Raw genomic sequence first — 19,126 nt, 5'->3', positions numbered from 1 at the left:
ATTTAAACAAGTTTTCACCACTGTTACCACAGCAGATCTAATACAGCTATGGCAAAGTGAGTTTGGTCTATTCTGGCTTTGCACTAGTAATAAAACATGTTAAAGAAACTAACTGTAGGGCCAATTTCTGCTCATGGAAAACAGGCACAAGTAATGGAAGACTAACTTGCAGAATCTTTATTACTAGTGCTCATGCACAAACCAGAAAGAACACAGCTCAGCTTTCTGATTCTGGGTGAAATTAGTTGAGTTGGCTGTTTGGAGGAGGTTGGGCTGGGTGGGGGAAGAGCACCACATTTCCATTTATAAATTCAATGTTTGATCCAGAAGTTATTGAGAGAGAACCGTTATGGAACACAAAATGTCATTTTTACTAAATCGATTTCACAGTAGAACTGCACTTGAAAGTTAAAGAGAACCTTTGGTTCTCCTAATCTGTTCCCTCTGCCAATTTGGCAGAACAAGTCCTGCTTTTCAGAATGAATGCTGGGTAATGATATTGCACATTGATGTAAGTATGTCTCTATCCCCTTCTTTAATTCTCCTATATTAACTTCTCTAATCCCTTTCACCTCCAAGCAGACTATCCTACAGTCTGAGTACTTGATACCAGCTCTGAATTTATCTTTTTGTCAGGTCAGAGACTCTCATGCATTTCCCCCCCCCATCTTTTCCAAGATTCTGATACTACTGCCAAACACATACACAATGAAGATATCTGGCTGGGGAGAAGGAAAAGGGGGAGGAAAGATGATCTCTAGGTGTCATGCCATATGTTGGATACAATCAAGTTTAATATACATTCCATGGGTGGCGTACCTGAGCCCACTTATCCACTGATGCTTTAAAAAACCCCACACCCCAATCTGGGTCTATGCTGGTTATGTGATATGTATGTAACTTTTCATCCTTGTAACTGATACTTGTAATCCCTAATAACTCAAACCAGACCCCAGATTACAGTACCTTCCCTCTTAACTTGTGTATATTTAATTTTAAACATTAACTTTAAATAAAAATTTTAAATCTACTCTCTCGGTAGCAAGTTACCAAGACTAACCATAAGATCAGTAATAGGCAGTTCCTGTTCTCTTTATTAGATTGTAAGTGATATATTTATAAACAAACTTACCATACAGGTACGGGAATTTTCTCCTATGAATGAATCTCTTAGCACCTGAGTAAGTTTGCTTGCTCTGAATGGAGTATGAGGTTTATTTCGGCCTAAGGCTCTAATGCACTCCTGAAAGAACAAACAAGTTTATGTTCTCCTCATAATCAAAGCAAAAATATTACAATATAAATGCAATCCACATACAAAAAATATAAGCACTGGATGATATGTTGCTGTACTTTAAATTAATATTAAGTTAATGTTAGGCATCCACCTTCAATGAATGTAATGAAGGAAGTTCAGAATTAATACTAACGGTCTGTATAAACTCAAGTTGGGGGGTGTAATTTTCATCGTAGGCAGACACATGCATACTAGCTTTGATCAAGCTAACACTAAAAATAGCATTATAGCAGTGGCAGCACAAGCAGCATGACAGGATAGCCGCCCTGAGTATAATCCCACCTGCTACCCTAGGTACTAAGATGGATAGCTCATTCTGCCATCCAGGCTGCCACAGCTATCAAGCATGCAACTATTTTTAGCATGCTTGATCAAATCTAGCATACACATGTCAACCTTAGCTAGAAATTACATCTCCAGGTCAAGGGCAGCCAAACCGTTAGTCTCCAAGTTCACAATCACAGCACTGTAGTTATGCGTTGAAAGACAAGCACATAACCGTACTTTGTGGAGGAAGCGTGGTCTAGCAAGGAAACATGTTAGGATTGAGAATCTGGAGTTCTAGGGAATTCAGTGCATTCAAGGTTAGGTGGCAGCTATGCAAGGGTTTTGAGGATCTCAATGGCCCCTAAATGTTGGGCTTAGGCACGAAATCCCTTTGTGGATCTAGCCCCCAAATGTCACTTGTTAATAATGTTGCCATCCCATGTTTATGCTAAGAAAATCTTTATACCATATTACCAAGTAATTTTATGTTCTATATCATGCTTGTTACACAATAATTAACAAGTAGAACTATAGTACAAGTGTCCGCTTAAGCATTTAGAGGAAACATTTTAAATGCCGTAGCAATCAATTTATCAATTTAGTGGACAAGACCTACCTACACAAACACTCATCTTATTAGAGACTGTTTTTGGTTATATGAAGAATAATAAATGAGAAGACTTCCATCTGCTCAAATAGAATTGAGTGAATTTTATTTACCTTGAGTGCTAAAAGGCTCTTGTTAATTTCAGCACCTTCCAGTCGTGTTTGCCTATCAGCACTGGAAGTATCTGCTCCTCTTTCATTTCCAGCCAAATCAATCAGAGAAAATTTACCATGCAGTTTCCCTTTCCGTCTGAGAATAATCTGAAAGACTGCATGGCTCCGAGATGAATGTGCATTTGCAGATGTCTGACCAGATGTTCTTAAAAAAAAAAAAAGGGGGGGGGGAGGAGGAGAATACTATTTAGTGCACATGAAGGACCACACACACTGAGACATCCTGTAAGTTAGCTCTTCAGGGCAGGGAAGTGAAGTGTTGATAGTGCCTAGCATGTTGTGGACACTACCAAAATACAACTTGACAAAAACAGTAAAATTACATATATTGCTCCATCTCGTCTACCAGGAAAAAGGGGGGAGAGAGAGAAGCAAGCATGAAAGAGAAAGCAGTATCCAAGCATTTTTCCCTCCCCCCACCCCCCCAAATGTATAATCAGACTGGATCCTAGAAAGAACATTTTGATCTTTTGAGAGCAATAATCATGGCAAAAGACTATTTTTAAACACAGTAAGGCTGGATTTTAAAAAAAAAAAAAAAAAAAAAAGAAAAAAATGTTACAGTTAAGAATCTCTGTCATATAACATAAATGTATGCTGGCTTTTAAAACCTAAAAATCTGGCAGTATTCCAGAGTATTAACAATGTGACATTAAGACAGTAAGCTGGTTACATAAATACATAGAGTTCACAGCACACAGAAAGTTCATCTCAACTCGTCTTGGCAGATGTAGATAACCAAACAACCTTTATCCAAAAGGAAGGCAACAGTACAACTGTAATCAATCAGCTCAAGAAAAGCTGTATTGTACAGTGTAGAAAGCTAAGACTTTGAAAGGACAAACACATACTCTTATTATGGCAAAAGTGTTCTGATTCACTGTAATTTACACTGAAAAACTAATTAAAAACATAGTAGATACCTGCAGCTGTTGCCTATTTCAATAAGCTTGAGTACATCTTCAACACATTTAACCTCCCGTTCATGTAATCCCACCACTTGGACCTGCTGTTTACCATCCTCCAGCACCCTTAATTTGGTCTTCCTGTTCAACAAGTCAAAAACCTTAAAAAGAAATTAGGTATAATAAGAGGTCTTTAGGACACACTTAATTCTAAATAATAATAATAAAATTCAGAATAATTCAGCCAAACAAGTGATTAGAAAAATGCTCTAAATATCCATATGAAAATAAAATGAGAAATTCTTCTGTGTTCTGTTCAGAACCCTTAGGTGTTCTCTGAAGATATTTTTCCCAAATCAAGAACTTGCACTTACCTTCCCACTGTAAATCTCAAAAAATGTTGCATATACTTGAAGTTCTAACTTCTTATAGTTTGGCTTCTTTAGCATTAAAAAGACATCTCGAGCTGTGAATAAATTTTCAAATATACAGAAATCTAGTTATGCATTTTCATCTAGTCAAGAATCTTTAAATACACAATTGTCTGTCTTATTCACATGTCTCTCTCGCATACATGTTACAACTATAATCAGGTATTCCATTCTGTACTGAGGAGGGATTGCCTCCCTCAGAGATTGACAGGGAGGAATGGCCATATGCCCCCTGGTGGGCGGAACCTGGAAGGCCATGACCACTCCACCAGAAGCAGAGGGACGGGACAGGAACAGGAAGTACAAAAGGTGGGCCCTGCAGCTCAGTTGAGCTGGAGCTGCTGAGGAAGACGTATACTTCCAACCTGCTGCTGGAGCAGGAGCGTGCAGAAAACCACCACTGTCCCGAGGACTCACCAGAGCTACCGGGATTGCCACTGGTGGTGTACCCTGGGGAGATGGAAGATGATCCCAGGATTAGGTACACCCCAAAGGGAGGGTAGGAAGTAGCCCAGGAACAGCCAACAATAGTCCAGCTGCTTTGCTGCCTGAACCCAGGTCAGCGTGTTGCAGCCGGATCCCTGCCGACCTAGTGGCAGAACAGTCCGCCACTGTTCGGGCCCAGGGCTGGGACCCGGTGAAGTATGGTGGGCCCAGGTCCTCCTAATACTCCATCTCTGGGGTGGCAGCCTCCCCACCTTAAGCCAGGAGACCTGTGTTAGTCTACCATCTGCCAGACCTAGGACCCTAAACCCTTTATTGCTCTGCCCTGCCTGAGGGCCTGGGCCTCTAGATTATTCACTGTTCTGCCCAGCCTGAGGGCCAGAGTCCCTTGTACTATTTGGGTGCATCGCCCTGCTTGAGGGCTTGAGCCCCGACGACAAAATACTGTTCAGCCCAGAAGGCCGAAGCTCTAGAGACAGCTAGTTTCCCCCTTTTACAAATTACTGTTCTAAGTGTGTGACAGCTAGGAGGCATGGACTCCCTTAGAGATTGACAGAGCAGGACGGCCACGCACTCTTACACATTCTTTTCAGGAGTTGGTATATTTGTCTTAAGAATTCCTTTTGGAGTTAAAACTAGCAAAATATTTTGGAGAGTTACAGAAGCCCCCACAAATGGGAAGCTCAATTCCTCAGCCATTTATACTTTCTTAACTACACTGATACATATATTGAAGTAAATAAAGTTTACAAGCTTAAAAGCTATTGGTGCCTCCCTTCTATAACAATGCAAAATATGCAGGCACTTAAATTAAAATGGGTAAACTAGATTTTTCTACTTTCTGTTTATCTCCAGCAACTCGTAAGAAAATACATGCACGCACCTGATTACTTACCTGCAAGTGCATAAATTCCTTTAGAACAATCTTGGTTCTTTCCTGAAAAGTCACCACCCATAGTCTAAAATAAAAATGGCAGAACATATTTATTATCAGAGAGACGAGTTGGGTGAAGTAATATATTTTTATTGGACCAACTTCTGTTGGTGAGAGGGACAAGCTTTCAAACTTCACAGAGCTCTTCTACAAGTCTGGTTATTTAATAAGTGAACCAATTAAGTGAAAGTGTTGACAAATAATTGTACTGTAGATAGATTGTGTTATTGAGCTTACAAGAATTGCTTACATGGGTTTTTCCACTGCCTGTTTGCCCATATGCAAAACATGTGGCCATTCCCCTTTCAAATATGGTCTCCACTAATGGTCGAGCTGTAAACCTTAAATCAAAAAAGCAGAAGTATTAGACATTTTTCATTGACGTTTAGCAAAATTAAATGTAAATCCAACATTTCCCCCCAAGAACTCAACATTTTTTTCCCTAAACATTTTCCTAAGTATTTGTTCAATAAGTTACTGTTCGAAAGTTAAGCTAGGAATGACTGTCTAAATCAAAGTATTAAAACAATCTTTTAAACAGTTTATTGTAGTTATGTATACTGACAGTGGATTTGCATTAATAGAGTAATTTCTGATATAAATCCCTAGTCAAATGTAACAGTCACATCATGTTTTCTGCCTAGTAACCAATACTTACGCAGGAGCTCCAAGGGAGATTTTGCAAGCTCTCCAAACCCCTAACAACTTCTTTGCAGCTGAATTCTCTAATAGATACTTCCATAGCCAAGAGACATGGCAAAACAAAACTAGTGTCACACATTAGCCTCTCTCTTCTACAACAACCAAATCAGACATGACACAGCAATACTCCCATCAGTAGAAAAAATATAGGAGTCACTTTAGATGAAAATTGTGTTTAGAATGGAATTAATTTGCACTCTGGGGGGGGAGGGGGAGACTGTATATTAAGTGACTATTAGCGATACACAAAGGTGTTTGTCCAGGCAAATACCTAAGTACACAGGTTTCCTAAGTTTAAGGGAAGGCCACTGAAATTTTCTTGTTTCAGTTGTTTTTTTACCTGCCATGGGTAAAAAGACAACTCACAGAAGGAAAGAGCATAAGCATTTTAAAAGTTTAGATTATAAAGGATCAGTGAGGAAGTACTCTTGAAAAATACATAATTTGCTATATTTAGAGGGCATAAATTCTTTGTTTGTCATAGGATAGTGATCCCTTTTGAAAAGACTGTTTTCAGAACTCCAATTATTGTCAACCTAATTTACCATAAAATGGAGACCTACATTAATAAAAGAAGAATAAGCCCTTATAACTGAGTAGATTTGGGCACAGGATAAGCTCAATAGAAAAGAGCCTAACAATTATACAGTGTGTAATAAGCACCAGAACAGTTAAATAGAGTTTAAAAGTACACTTTTTAGCTCATAGCTGCATTGAGCAGTAACACCAAATCCTGGGAATAGCCATCTATAGATATTCTCTCCTCCCACCCTCAATTTCAGGATCTTACAAAAACACCACTTAAAAAAAAAAAAAAAAAAAACACCACTCTCTAAAGCTAAAAAAAGTTGTACTGCTTAAGAACACTTGCTAAATTTAGAAAAGCTCTAATTTCTTACCCCAAATAATACTATTTGTAACTGAGACAGCAGTTTTTTAGCTGATGCTTTCACGGTGTTACGAGCACATGATCTGCACACGGTTCACAGGACTGCATTATTCATGCTAATTCTGCATGTGTGTTTTTGAATGTGCACATTCTGGAAACCTGGGTCCCTCTTTTTAAGCACCGTACAAGGATATAACTAGAATGCAAATGTTCTGATGTCAGCTCAAGACTCCCTAAGATGGAGCATGTGAGTAACTGCTGTCCTCCATTCTGTACATCAACTATGAAAGATTATCTTGCTTCTTTGGGTGGGGAAAATGGTTACCCAACTTTCGTAACTGTTGTTCTTCGAGATGTGTTGCTCATGTCCATTCCAAGTAGGTGTGTGTGCGCCGCATGCACGATCATCGGAAGGTTCTTCCTTAACGGTACCAATCGGGTCAGCTCTGGAGCCCCTTGGAGAGGCGCCTTCATGGTCATTTATATAGGTCCCTGCCGACCCAACGCCTCTTCAGTTCCTTCTTGCCAGATACTCCGACAGAGGGGAGGCAGGTGGGTCTTGGAATGGACAGGAACAACACATCTAGAAGAACAACAGTTACAAAAGGTAGATAACCGTTTTTTCTTCGGGCGATTGCCCATGTCAGTTCCAGGTAGGTGACTCCCAAGCACTCCCCTGGAGGAGGGATTGGAGTTCACTGAATTGCTCACTGAAACACTGCTCTACCAAACGCGGCATCATCTCTAGCCTGCTGTGTGATGGCATAGTGCGACATAAAGGTATGAACAGACGATCACTTCGCCGCCCTGCAGATGTCCTGAATGGAGACCTGTGTCAGGAATGCTGCAGGTGAAGCTTGCACTCTCGCGGAGTGCACTGTCAATGCTGGGGCTGGTATCTTTGCCTGGTTGTAGCATGGCCTGATACAGGCCATGATCCAAGAAGAGATTCCTTGGGATGAGACCGGCAGCCCTTTCATTCTCTCAGCAATGGCAATGAAGAGTTTCGTCGACTTCCTAAACAGTGTAAAAAGCCAGAGCCTGTCTAACATCTTGGGAATGGAGCCTGCGTTCCTTGTCATTTGCGTGCAGCTTCGGGAAGAACACTGGTAGAAAGATATCCTGATTTCCATGAAACTGTGAGACTACTTTAGGGGGAATGGACAGGTGCAGCCGCAACTGCACCTTGTCTTTATAAAACACTGTATAAGGTGGCTCAGACGTTAAAGCTGCCTGGGACGGTTGGGGTTGAAGAGCTGACTCCATTAGAAGGAGCTTCAATGAAAGTCCCCCTCCTTCTTAGTTCTGGGCTTAAAACCCCTGCAGATCTTACACCTCTTTGACTGGTGTCCCTCTCCGAAACACTTTAGACAGAAATCATGTGGGTCTCCCCTGGGCATGGGCTTCAGGCAGGACCCCCATGGCTTGAAACCTTAAGACCGAGGCATGCTCCGGTCCCCGGGACGGGAACAAAGTAGCGAGGAGGTTAACCCCCAACTAAAATTTAACTACTACACTTATCACTAACTATAACTTTATCATTAAGACTTTCAAACCTTTTACAGAGTGAAAAGGAGAGTCCACTAGGAAATCGCTAGCTAATGCAAGAGAGGAGCTGCTTCAACGACCATCACTGGCGGTAAGAAGGAACTGAAGAGGCAGCAGGAACCTATATACACAGCCATGAAGGCGCCACTCCAGGGGGCTCCATAGATGACCCGACGGGTACTGCTAGAGAAAAACCTTCCGACGATCATGCACGTGGCATGCACACACCTATATGGAACTGATGAGCAATCATTTGAAGAAGAAGAATGGTTTCTAACTAGAAGCTTTATAAACAAACCCTAGATCAATTCAAGGAAAATGTTCTGTGATTCAGCCCTTAGATTCCGCTGTAAGGGAGGCAACAGGGAGAATAAAAATAGACTAGATAAAAGATGGAAGTAGGACAACTTTGTCCATAGGCCAGCATATTCATATATTATAAAGCCAGAATGGACCATTGTGACCATCCAGTCTGACTTCCTACATAACAAAGTCCATAAAACTTCCCTGAATGAATTCCTGTACCCAACAGACTAGTAGCCCAGATCATAGACACCGACTCTGTGGGTGCTCTGGAGCTGGAGCCCCCACAGGGAAAAATTAGCAGGTGCTCTGCCCACCGGCAGCCAAGCTCCCCTCTCCTTGCCTCCTTCTCCACACACCTCACAGCGCGCCACGTCCCCACTCCTCCCTCTCCCCCACCCGACCAGCGCTTCCCGCACACACACACCCGTCCCCTAACAGCTGTTTGGCAACGCTTAGGACTTTCCGGGAGGGAGGAGGAGGAGTGGGGATGCGGCACGCTCAGGGGAGGAAGCGGAGAAGGGCGGGGTCTTGGGGTAAGGGGTGGAATCGGGGTGGGAAGGGGGCAGGGCTGGGAAAAGGCAGGGTGGGGCGGGGACTTTGGGGAAGGGTGGAATGGGGTGGAGTGAGGGTATGCATAGGCAGGAAGGGGCATGGCTGGGGTCGAGCACCCACCGGGCAGAGGGGAAGTCAGCACCTATGGCCCAGATAATTAAGTTATATTAGCCAAAACCAAAGAAACAAGATCTCTCCATCTTGTTACTTAAGCACAAATTGGTAATCAACCAGCCTTGGAGGGAAATTCCTCATATTAATGATACAATATTGCACAATTGGCTACGTGTATTATAGGAGGCTTTTATAGTCTTCCCAAGGAGGTAGCATTGGCCACTGCCAGAAGCAGGATACTACAACAGATGAACCGTTGGTCTATTTAATATAGTAATTCCTCTGCTTATGTATGCTCTTCCTGAATTAGACCTCCAAGATTAACTAAACATGGAAGATGATTCCAATTTCTTTCACTCTTTCGTCAGAAGAAAGCACTAACTCTCTAGAGGTTCTGAAGAGGTCACAAATGCCAGAGACAGTGCTTTAGAAAAAGAAAACCCTAGATTAGATAGGAAAAGCTTGAAGATTCCTGGAGTATACTTAATTTGCTAGGGGACACCAACTATGCAGAAATGGGGGTCACAAACTTTCCTTTTAAGTGATAACAATATTATTTCCCCTCCCCTGGCTACTTGTTACAGAGAATATTACTTCATGAAAACCTCCAAGGCACAGGAGAGCCTGAAGGAAGATACTGCAACAGAGTCCATTTTTTTCCCCAAGACTGTTTACACCTAACAATGTATTTGCAGCATCTTTTTTCTTCTGGCACATTTACTTCAACCTGTTTTCTCACATGGAGTTATATGGGGGACATTTACCATAGGTTAGAAGTTGTATCTTTTATATTTATGATCTATTACAAAAAATATAATTGTCTGTCTAGCCTGAGAATATGCACAAATAGCTCTCTATATAAATGGATTTGATAATATATACTTACAATGTATGTTGCATAGACTGAATTTGTTTTAATACAAGGCAGAAACACAAATATATCTAAGAAATGTTTAATAAAATAAGTCATTGACAGTTCAAGAGCTAAAATGGTACCAAACCCAAATATACTCCAACTTTACTCTTAGTATGTTCCTTAAATGCAATCCTAGGCTTTCAGAAATACAAAGATTAGTCCTTCCTGAAAATCCAAAAGAAACATCAGGTTCAAAACTAAGATGTGATATAACTTTTCTTTTATATATTTAAAAAGATGACATTAGCCTGACTGCCATGAATGTAGGAAATACTGCAATAGCACTAGGTCATCAAAAAAAATGATAAATAGATGATTATGCAGTAGAACTGAACACTCCTGATTCCCAAATTTAAGAACCTTCAGTATAAAAATATGAGAGGATTTAAAATCCTGAATTAAACTGGAACTCATCACACTAAATCTTCTTTTCTTTGTGACATAACTAAATGGTGGTAATGCACTAAAATACATATCTTGTTTCAAATACTTCTTTAATGGGAAAGCTAAATTTGATTATCCTCCCAAATAAGAAAAAAAAAATGGAAGAAAACACACTACTATGTTGTATGAAGGGAAGAGAGAAACCTCTATTAACATAAAAGATCTGAGATTTACTGTTTCAATATAAGAGTGGGTGTGCGCATGCACGTGTGTATTATATATATGCAAGCAGTTTTTATTCAGTTTTATGAAAGAAACCATGCACGAGGATCTAAATACACAAACTTTCATACAAACTTAAAACTCCTTTCAGAGTTAAACAGTACAGTTACAAAGATAAAAGAGAAATAATACCAAAGGAAAAGTGAGATTAAAGATTTACAGAGATTGGAGAAATGTAGATTATTAAATAGGGTGCAAGATGTTCGAGAGAGCGTGCACTACAGATAGAAGGTTCCCACAGGGCAGACACAGTGCCGGGACAGAACAGAGGCTAGCACTGGATGAAGGGAGGGATTGGTGAAAGAAATAGAAAAAGAAACATGCAAAGACATAGCTATGCTCCAAGTTGCATCAATAAAGGGCTTTTAAAATATGGAAGGTGATTTTTAACTGGATCCTGAAGTGACCACAGGGCCAACAGACTGGTCTGATGAAAGGGTTCATGAGGTCACATACTGCATGCATGAGAAGAGAGGAAGCAACATCCTGGTCTAAAAAGGAAGGGCAGAGAATTACAATACCCTCGGCAAGTGGAGTTTAAGGGACAGATGAATTCAGCACAAATTGAGTTAAAGGAAAAATATACATGGGCAAAGCTATGGAAGTGGCAAACAGATCTGAAGACCAATTGTAGGAGGAGGAGTAATATCAAGGGTCAAGGATAAGCCCAAGAATACAGAAAGTGAAAAGAAATAGGAAAACAGTCACAAAAAGTGTACACACATACCTGTAAACCATTTCATTAGGAGCGGTGTCATCAAAGGCATAGTCAAAGCGAAAAGTTTGGTTTTCTAGGTACCTTGTTAAATCCACCTTTTGTTTTGGTTCATGTACCATCACAACATCTTTACTAGGAATTGTGATTACATCAAGGTCTTTCATTACAGTTTCTATAAAATAAATGATTGATATATAAATATGTATCTATATATACACTATCTATGCATATTAACTTTTACACCATTTGGTCATCTACATTCTTACAATGTCCAAGGTAATGAAACTGCTCCAAGTAAATGTCATGGATCTCGGCTTCTGATCCCTACATTTTAAAAAAAATCAGGCACATTATGATTTGTAAGTGTGTAATTCCATCGTGGAGTCCTAGTGATTATACAAATTCCTAAAGTTTTGAAAATGCAGTTTCTGAGCACCTTTCTAGTATCACTTGAAAGAATGACAGCTTCATAATTCACAATTGCCTGTTTGTTCTGTAATTACTTTCTAAAAAAAAATGCTTTAGTTCTTCTAAGGTTTTATTTATGACATATCCAAAGATTATTGCCTTATGTTTTGCTTTTTTACAAACAAACAAACAAACAAATTACATCCCCTCCTCAGCTGGACAACTACAATCCAACACTATTTTGATTATCAATCTTAAATTCATAAATATAATTATTACCTACATAGCTGGACATTTTTACAAATGGTACCATTTATTTTTTCATACATGCCCTTTGCTTAACTCCTTATAGCTATAAAGATTTTTCAACCACGGAAACTTTTTATTCCATTTTATACACAATATATCTTCATTCACAATCACTCCAGGAGCAGATTCTTTAGTCAGCAAAGCATAAAAACTGATCTTTAAAATTTTATTCTGCTAAAGTGAAAACCCTTTTAAAATTGTTAGAAGAAAAGGCTGCAAATTTCAAAGGATGTTACCTATCTTCTCAAACAAACAAAAGAAATGCATTATTAAGTTCATGGGCTATAATTACTACACATCACTACAGTTTGTTAATTGCATGAGATGTATGAATCAGTAAAACACACAGAGAACCCAGTCATCTACAAGATGCACAAAAATAAAGATCCTTTGTATATAGTCAAGACCACTGATGTGCCCTGCTTCTGTCTGTATATAAAAATCTCTTTGAGGCACACAATTTAAGAATACAATGTAGTTTTCCACAATTAGATGGAAGGTTTTGACTTCAATAATTATGTTTTGATTCTTGGCCATCATCTTTTAATTACACAGGTATTAGAAAGTAACTAAAGTATAAATCCAAGTTACCAAGTAAATTACTCAGTTTTCAAGTGCAGTACTGCACATTGAAAATGTGCATTATTCTGCAGTAAATGCGGAACTGACACACAGAAGAATATAGGTGAAAGGAGAGTTTAATAGGATCATACTTTGCATCAAAACTGTACCTCACTTCTAAGTAGTCAGAATGTGTATGAGGGATAGTCTTAAATAGTCTTTTATAATGTCTGTCATAATCATCTGATATGGCAGCCTATGCTACTTGCTGATAACCCTCTGGGATAACCTCTGAAATTTCTTTTGCTTTATGTTAATTACTGGACATTACAGTTTAACACTGAAATGTGAATGGGTCTTGGCCCATGTCCTAGGATGATCTCTTCAAGCTATTGTAAATCATGAGTAAGTTTTTTCTTAAACCAAGATTTTACAAAACTGAACATTTTTTAATCTGCCCTTTTCCTAAGAAACTAACAATATATCACTCAAATGAAATCTTCTAATTATCTGAACCTTGCTATTTTAGGGCCCAGCCCAGTTCTTGCAAGCATGGAACTCCCACAGACTTCAGTGAATTTGGCGTGTGTAAGATTGGTAAAAATTGAGTCTTTTATGTCCCATTTTAAACTAGGTGACTAATACAGTAAAAATATTCCAAATGTGTAGCTTGAATAGGGAAACGCTATTTTTTTTTTTAATATACGAGTTATTCCTTTGTTAATACAATAAGCTCTCTATTCACCTTCTCTCCTTTCAAACTACCATACACAAGTTTCTCCAAGTCTTTTTTCTTCTCCAGTTAGAAGTCTGGGGCAGTTGAAAATATTGTTCCCTTATAAACCTCCACAATAAAAGTGTGCATGTTTTTCAGAATGTTATTAAATGTATTATGTGTACACCTAGGGTGACCAGACGTCCCATTTTATCGGGACTGTCCCGATATTTACTTCATTGTCCCGCGTCCCGACCGACCTTCGGTCGGGACGCGAATTGTCCAGTTATTTTGCCTCCACAGGCGGAGCCCGGAGGAGGCTCGCGCCGGGGGGCGCTATGGTTCCTTCACAATTAATCTTTTTAGTTCCTTCTGCAGATGCAAAACTTCAATCTTATATCCCATTTCCAATCAGCTGCTCATCTCTTGAGCATCCTACACAGAATCAGTTCCTTCACTGATGTCAACCACCAATACAGACGACTGGAACAGAACCAGACCCAGTTCTGCACCACACAAGTCATGACTCATGACAGCAGACTGCCAATTTGCTGTTTCCTCTCTAATTAGCTTTGTCCAATTAGTAATCACCTACAGCATTCTCCCCAAATGTATTAGATTCCTATGTCATATTTTAATAAAGATGAACTGCAATGCTAAAATGAAAATTGAATTGCTACCAGATTCATGTGCTGAATGTCTCTAACCAACCAGGCTGTGGGGAGCAGTTTTAAATAACCTGATTTTGTGACTGTTTTATTGATCTGAAAACAATCAAGGAATAATGAAAGAAGAAACATGGAAGAAAGGCAAGCGAGAAGAGCTCTCACTGTGTATAAATAACAATGTATCTTTCTCTCCCACCCCTTCTCCAAAATTCTCCTGTCACTTCCAGGGCCACCCAAAGGATTCAGGGGGCCTGGGGTCTTCGGCGGCGGGGGCCCCCAAAGACCCGGCGCTTCGGCGGCGGGTCCCGGAGCGGAAGGACCCCCCACCACCGAAGACCCGGAGCGTAAGAAGCTCTGGGGGCCCGGGCCCCACGAGAGTTTTCCGGGGCCCCCGGAGTGAGTGAAGGACCCCACTCCAGGGGCCCCGAAAAACTCTCATGGGGGCCCCTGCGGGGCCCAGGGCAAATTGCCCCACTTGCCCCCCCCCTCTGGGCGGCCCTGGTCACTTCCTGTCTTGTTGAAGATAATGTGTCATTCTGGGACACAATTCCAAAAGACTCATTGCAACCATTTAGTATTTTGAGGGTATGAAAATTATGCTCTGAAATCTTCAGCCAACCAAGATATCCCTGAAAATTTTAACAGAGGGGAACAAACTTTTTTCAAAAAGTAAGTTAATTTATTTCAGTGATCACTGAACTCCAGTCAGTAGTGCGTAGTAAAGGAGAAACTGGCAACTATATGAATACAGGACTGTTAGTGTGGTCTCTCTGCCAGGTAGCTCTCAAATATTCTTTGTATCAGATGGAATTCTACAAGAGATTTGTTGGAATATTATTCCCATGCCTTCCATTGCACAAGTGGGGAACCATTTTGACCACACCTCGAACCATTATCTTGTCTGTTAAAATCCTGTACACAACTGTCCTCATTTAATGTCTTGACATAATACCACTTTCTACTCTAAAAGACCTATGAAATATTTCAATCAATCAATCTGTTTTCGTCATCTTGGCTAACTATGATATTTCTGTTTCAGAAAGGATGTATTACTAAACCCACCACACATTTGAGTGAGACTGTGCTATGTATATATAATTATAGTTCAAAGGCCAGTCATTTTCATTTTTAACTTTAGGTTACAAATATACATATTTTCTATTATACAAATGAACATACTGAGGAAGAACTGTCATTAGGTTGTTACATGATAAGTTAATTGATTACTGATCACTTAGAAGAAAATCAGAGTGAATTAGAGAAAAAAGACTTTGTGGTCAAGGCACTGGACTAGGATTCAAGATATTACAGTACAATTCCCAGCTCAACCAAAGACTTCCTATGTGACCTTGTTCAAGTCACTTAAATGCTCTGTGCCTCAGTTTCCTATCTGCAAAATGATAGTACTACTATTACTTTTCTACCACCTTTTGCCCATTTTGTCTATTTAGATTATAAACTCTTTGAGGCAGGAACTCTCTCTTACTACATGTTTGCACAGTGCCTAGTTTAATGGGGCCCTAATTCTGGTTGGTGCCTCTAGGTGATTCCATAATACAAATACAATCAAATACCACCAGAAGCTGCTGCTTAGTGAGATTAATACCAGCTAAACATTAAATGGTCATACCTTTTTTATTGAGCGGCCGTTTTCGTACACAAACACATATCCTGTGTTCATCAATCTACCAAAAATAAAAATAAAAAAATATTTCAGTGAATTAAGTACTAATTTTAATGGAGAGTGTTTTAAAAGTCTGATCACTATACCAGTTATTCTGAAGGTAGTAAATCTGAACTTTCAAAAAAGTGAAATGTGCAGTATCCAACAACCCATGGGGCACAACTCTATATTCACTGCTATGAACACTTAAGACCAGATCCTGCAGGGTGCAGAGCACATCCTGTATGGTGTTGCATAACCTCTGCTCACACTGGGACAGATACTCAGCTAGTGTAAATTATCACAGCACCGCTGATTTCAATACATCTGTGACATTTTACACCAGCTCAGGGTCTGCCCCATTGAGGCCTGGTCTACACTAGGCGTTTATGTCGAATTTAGCGCCGTTACATCTAATTAATCCTGCACCCATCCACACCACGAAGCTATTTAGCTCGACATAGAGGTCTCTTAAATTCGATTTCTGTACTCCTCCCCAACGAGGGGAGTAGCGCTAAATTCGACATGGCCATGTCGAATTAGGCTAGGTGTGGATGGAAATCGACGCTAATAGCTCCGGGAGCTATCCCACAGTGCACCACTCTGTTGACGCTCTGGACAGCAGTCCGAGCTCGGATGCTCTGACCAGCCACACAGGAAAAGCCCCAGGAAAATTTGAATTCCTTTTCCTGTCTGGGCAGTTTGAATCTCATTTCCTGTTTGGACATAGTGGCGAGCTCAGCAGCACTGGCAACGATGCAGAGCTCTCCAGCAGAGATGGCCGTGCAATCTCAGACTAGAAAGAGGGCACCAGCATGGACTGATCGGGAAGTCTTGGATCTGATCGCTGTGTGGGGCGATGAGTCCGTGCTTTCCGAGCTGCGCTCCAAAAGACGGAATGCAAAGATCTATGAGAAGATCTCAAAAGCCATGGCAGAGAGAGGATACAGCCGGGATGCAACACAGTGCCGCGTGAAAATCAAGGAGCTGAGACAAGGCTACCAGAAGACCAAACAGGCAAACGGACGCTCCGGATCCCAGCCCCAGACATCCCGTTTCTATGAGGCACTGCATTCCATCCTAGGTGCGGCCGCCACCACTACCCCACCACTGACCGTGGACTCTGAGGATGGGATATTGTCAACGGCCGGTTCCTCGGACATGTTAGCGGACGGGGAAGATGAGGAAGGAGATGAGGAGGACGAGGCAGTCGACAGCGCTTGCAACGCTGATTTCCCCGACAGCCAGGATCTCTTCATCACCCTTACAGAGATCCCCTACCAACCGTCCCCAGCCGTTAACCCGGACACAGAATCAGGGGAAGGATCAGCCAGTAAGTGTTTTAAACATCTAAACATTTATTTTTAACAGAACAGGAATATTAACAACAACAACAACAACAACGGGTTTCTCATGATTAGTTTGCCCTAGACGCTTAACGTTTCAGTCCTGGGCAGTGCAACTATTAAAAAAAAAAAAAAAATCTAACAATGTCCGGTTTAGCATGATTGTTCTGCCCAAGCCGCTCTACTGTTTAGTCCCTGCCAGTTCAGCTACAGTAAAATGCGGTCTATATGTCAGGGGATAGAGCTGAAATCCACAATGGACATCTCCACGAAGCTCTCCTGGAGGTAATTGGAAAGCCTTTGCATCAGGTTCCTGGGGAGAGCGGCCTTATTGGGTCCTCCGTAGTAGCAGACATTTCCGCGCCAGGAAACAAGCAAGTACTCCGGGATCATTGCCCTGCAGAGCATGGCGGCATACGGCTCTGGTCTTTGCAGGCTTTCCCGAAGCATTCTTTCTTTATCAGTGTCTGAGATCCTCATGAGGGTGATGTCGCTCATGGTGACCTGCTTTGAATTAGGTAGGGGAATGTTAGTATTGGGCCTGCTTGCCCGTTCCTTTACAGAACTGTAACCGCCGGTTTACAGCCACGCGGTGGAGGCGGGAGAGGGGCAGCATACAGGGATCTTTCCCTGGGACAGCCGCGAGGGGGTGGGACAGGGGCAGAGTTCATGCTTGCCGGATTGCTGGCAGCAGGGACTGGCATTGCTTTCAATGTGAAAGGAGGCCAGTGCTACTATTAAAGTTTTAAGCAGCCACAAGTCTACGGCTTACCATGTCTGCCTGCTACACAAATTCCGGTGTCCTGCCCCGCTTCTCAGATCTGCAGTGCAAGACCCCAGGCACTGAATGCGAAGGCCGAAAATTCGACCTTGTCCTGAGTGCGCATGTGATAGGTGCTGTGCATGGTCTTGTTCACAGAGAAAGACTATGTTCTTTGTTCACAACGAAATTTATCTTTCTGAGGAATTCACTCCCTTTTTCCCATTCCCACAGCCACAGCTGCGACTGTCTCACAACCTAGCCTGGCATCACACACCCAGAGGCTAGCGCAGATGAGGCGTAGGAAGAAGAGGACACGGGAGGACATGTTCTCGGAACTTATGGGCTGCTCCCGAGCCCAGGCAGCACAGCAGACCCAGTGGAGGGAGAACTTGTCCCAAATGCACCGTTCACACATGGAACGGGAGGAGAGGTGGCGGCAGGAAGACCAGCAGGCGACTCAAACGCTGCTTGGACTAATGAGGGAGCAAACGGACACGCTCCGGCGCCTTGTGAATGTTCTGCAGGACCGGAGGCAGGAGGACAGAGCCCCGCTGCAGTCTATCAGTAACCGCCCTCCCCCGCCACCAAGTCCCATACCCCCCTCACCCAAAGTCCAAAGAAGGAGGGGCGGCAGAGTCCATGAAAACTCTCACTCCACCCCTGCAGAGTGCTCTATTACTAGAAGGCTCTCATTCCCCAAAATTTGACAAGTCCTTTCCTTCCCGCCTCACACAAGCCCCCGTCCAAGTTTCACCCCCCAGTTTCATGTGTAGTTGCTAATAAAAAATACGTTTCTGTTAATTACTGTTTCCATCATGTTCTTTTAGAGGAGAGTCTGTCTGAAGGGAGGGAAGGGGGTTGGTAATTGGACAGGACAGTCACCTTTACCAGAGTACAGAGGCGGGGGCAGGTTCAGCAGCAGGGCACACACACATTGCAGTCACTAGTTACCCTGGTCAGTCTGGGAGGTGGTTTTAGTGTTCTGTGGGGGGTGGGGGGGTGCTCTGTGACTTTGTGGCGGGGGAGGGCAGTTACAGATCTTATGCAGCGGTCCTTATCCTGGATCACAGAGCCACGCAGCAGGGGATCTGTAACCGTCCTCCCCCTGCCACAAAGTCACATAGCCCCCCCACACAGAGAGTCCTGAACAGGAGGGGTGGCAGGGTCTGTTGAAACCACCAGTCCACCACTGCGGAGTCTGTCATTCCTGGAGTTTGGAAGCGT

At 41.9% G+C, this 19,126-nt stretch overlaps 1 protein-coding gene across 6 annotated transcripts in view; it reads right to left on the bottom strand.

Annotated features, from left to right (window-relative positions):
- The window catches only part of KIF2A (kinesin family member 2A), a 97,328-nt gene that overhangs the window by 29,951 nt on the left and 48,251 nt on the right, over positions 1 to 19,126 (bottom strand). For all 6 annotated transcript variants that reach the window (XM_024193191.1, XM_024193185.1, XM_024193188.1 and 3 more), the window contains 8 exons: positions 15,761 to 15,815; positions 11,479 to 11,641; positions 5,309 to 5,399; positions 5,020 to 5,083; positions 3,624 to 3,715; positions 3,268 to 3,410; positions 2,285 to 2,489; positions 1,133 to 1,243 (listed from right to left, as the gene is read on the bottom strand). In XM_024193191.1, coding sequence (XP_024048959.1) covers positions 1,133 to 1,243; positions 2,285 to 2,489; positions 3,268 to 3,410; positions 3,624 to 3,715; positions 5,020 to 5,083; positions 5,309 to 5,399; positions 11,479 to 11,641; positions 15,761 to 15,815 — 924 coding nt within the window. The remainder of the gene's footprint in view (positions 1 to 1,132; positions 1,244 to 2,284; positions 2,490 to 3,267; positions 3,411 to 3,623; positions 3,716 to 5,019; positions 5,084 to 5,308; positions 5,400 to 11,478; positions 11,642 to 15,760; positions 15,816 to 19,126) is intronic.

Source organism: Terrapene carolina, unplaced genomic scaffold (assembly GCF_002925995.2).
Source record: "Terrapene carolina triunguis isolate 2854851 unplaced genomic scaffold, T_m_triunguis-2.0 Scaffold69, whole genome shotgun sequence".
NCBI classification, from domain to species: Eukaryota; Metazoa; Chordata; order Testudines; family Emydidae; genus Terrapene; species Terrapene triunguis.
Note: the sequence above shows the minus strand (reverse complement) of the source record. Positions and strands in the feature narration are given on the sequence as shown.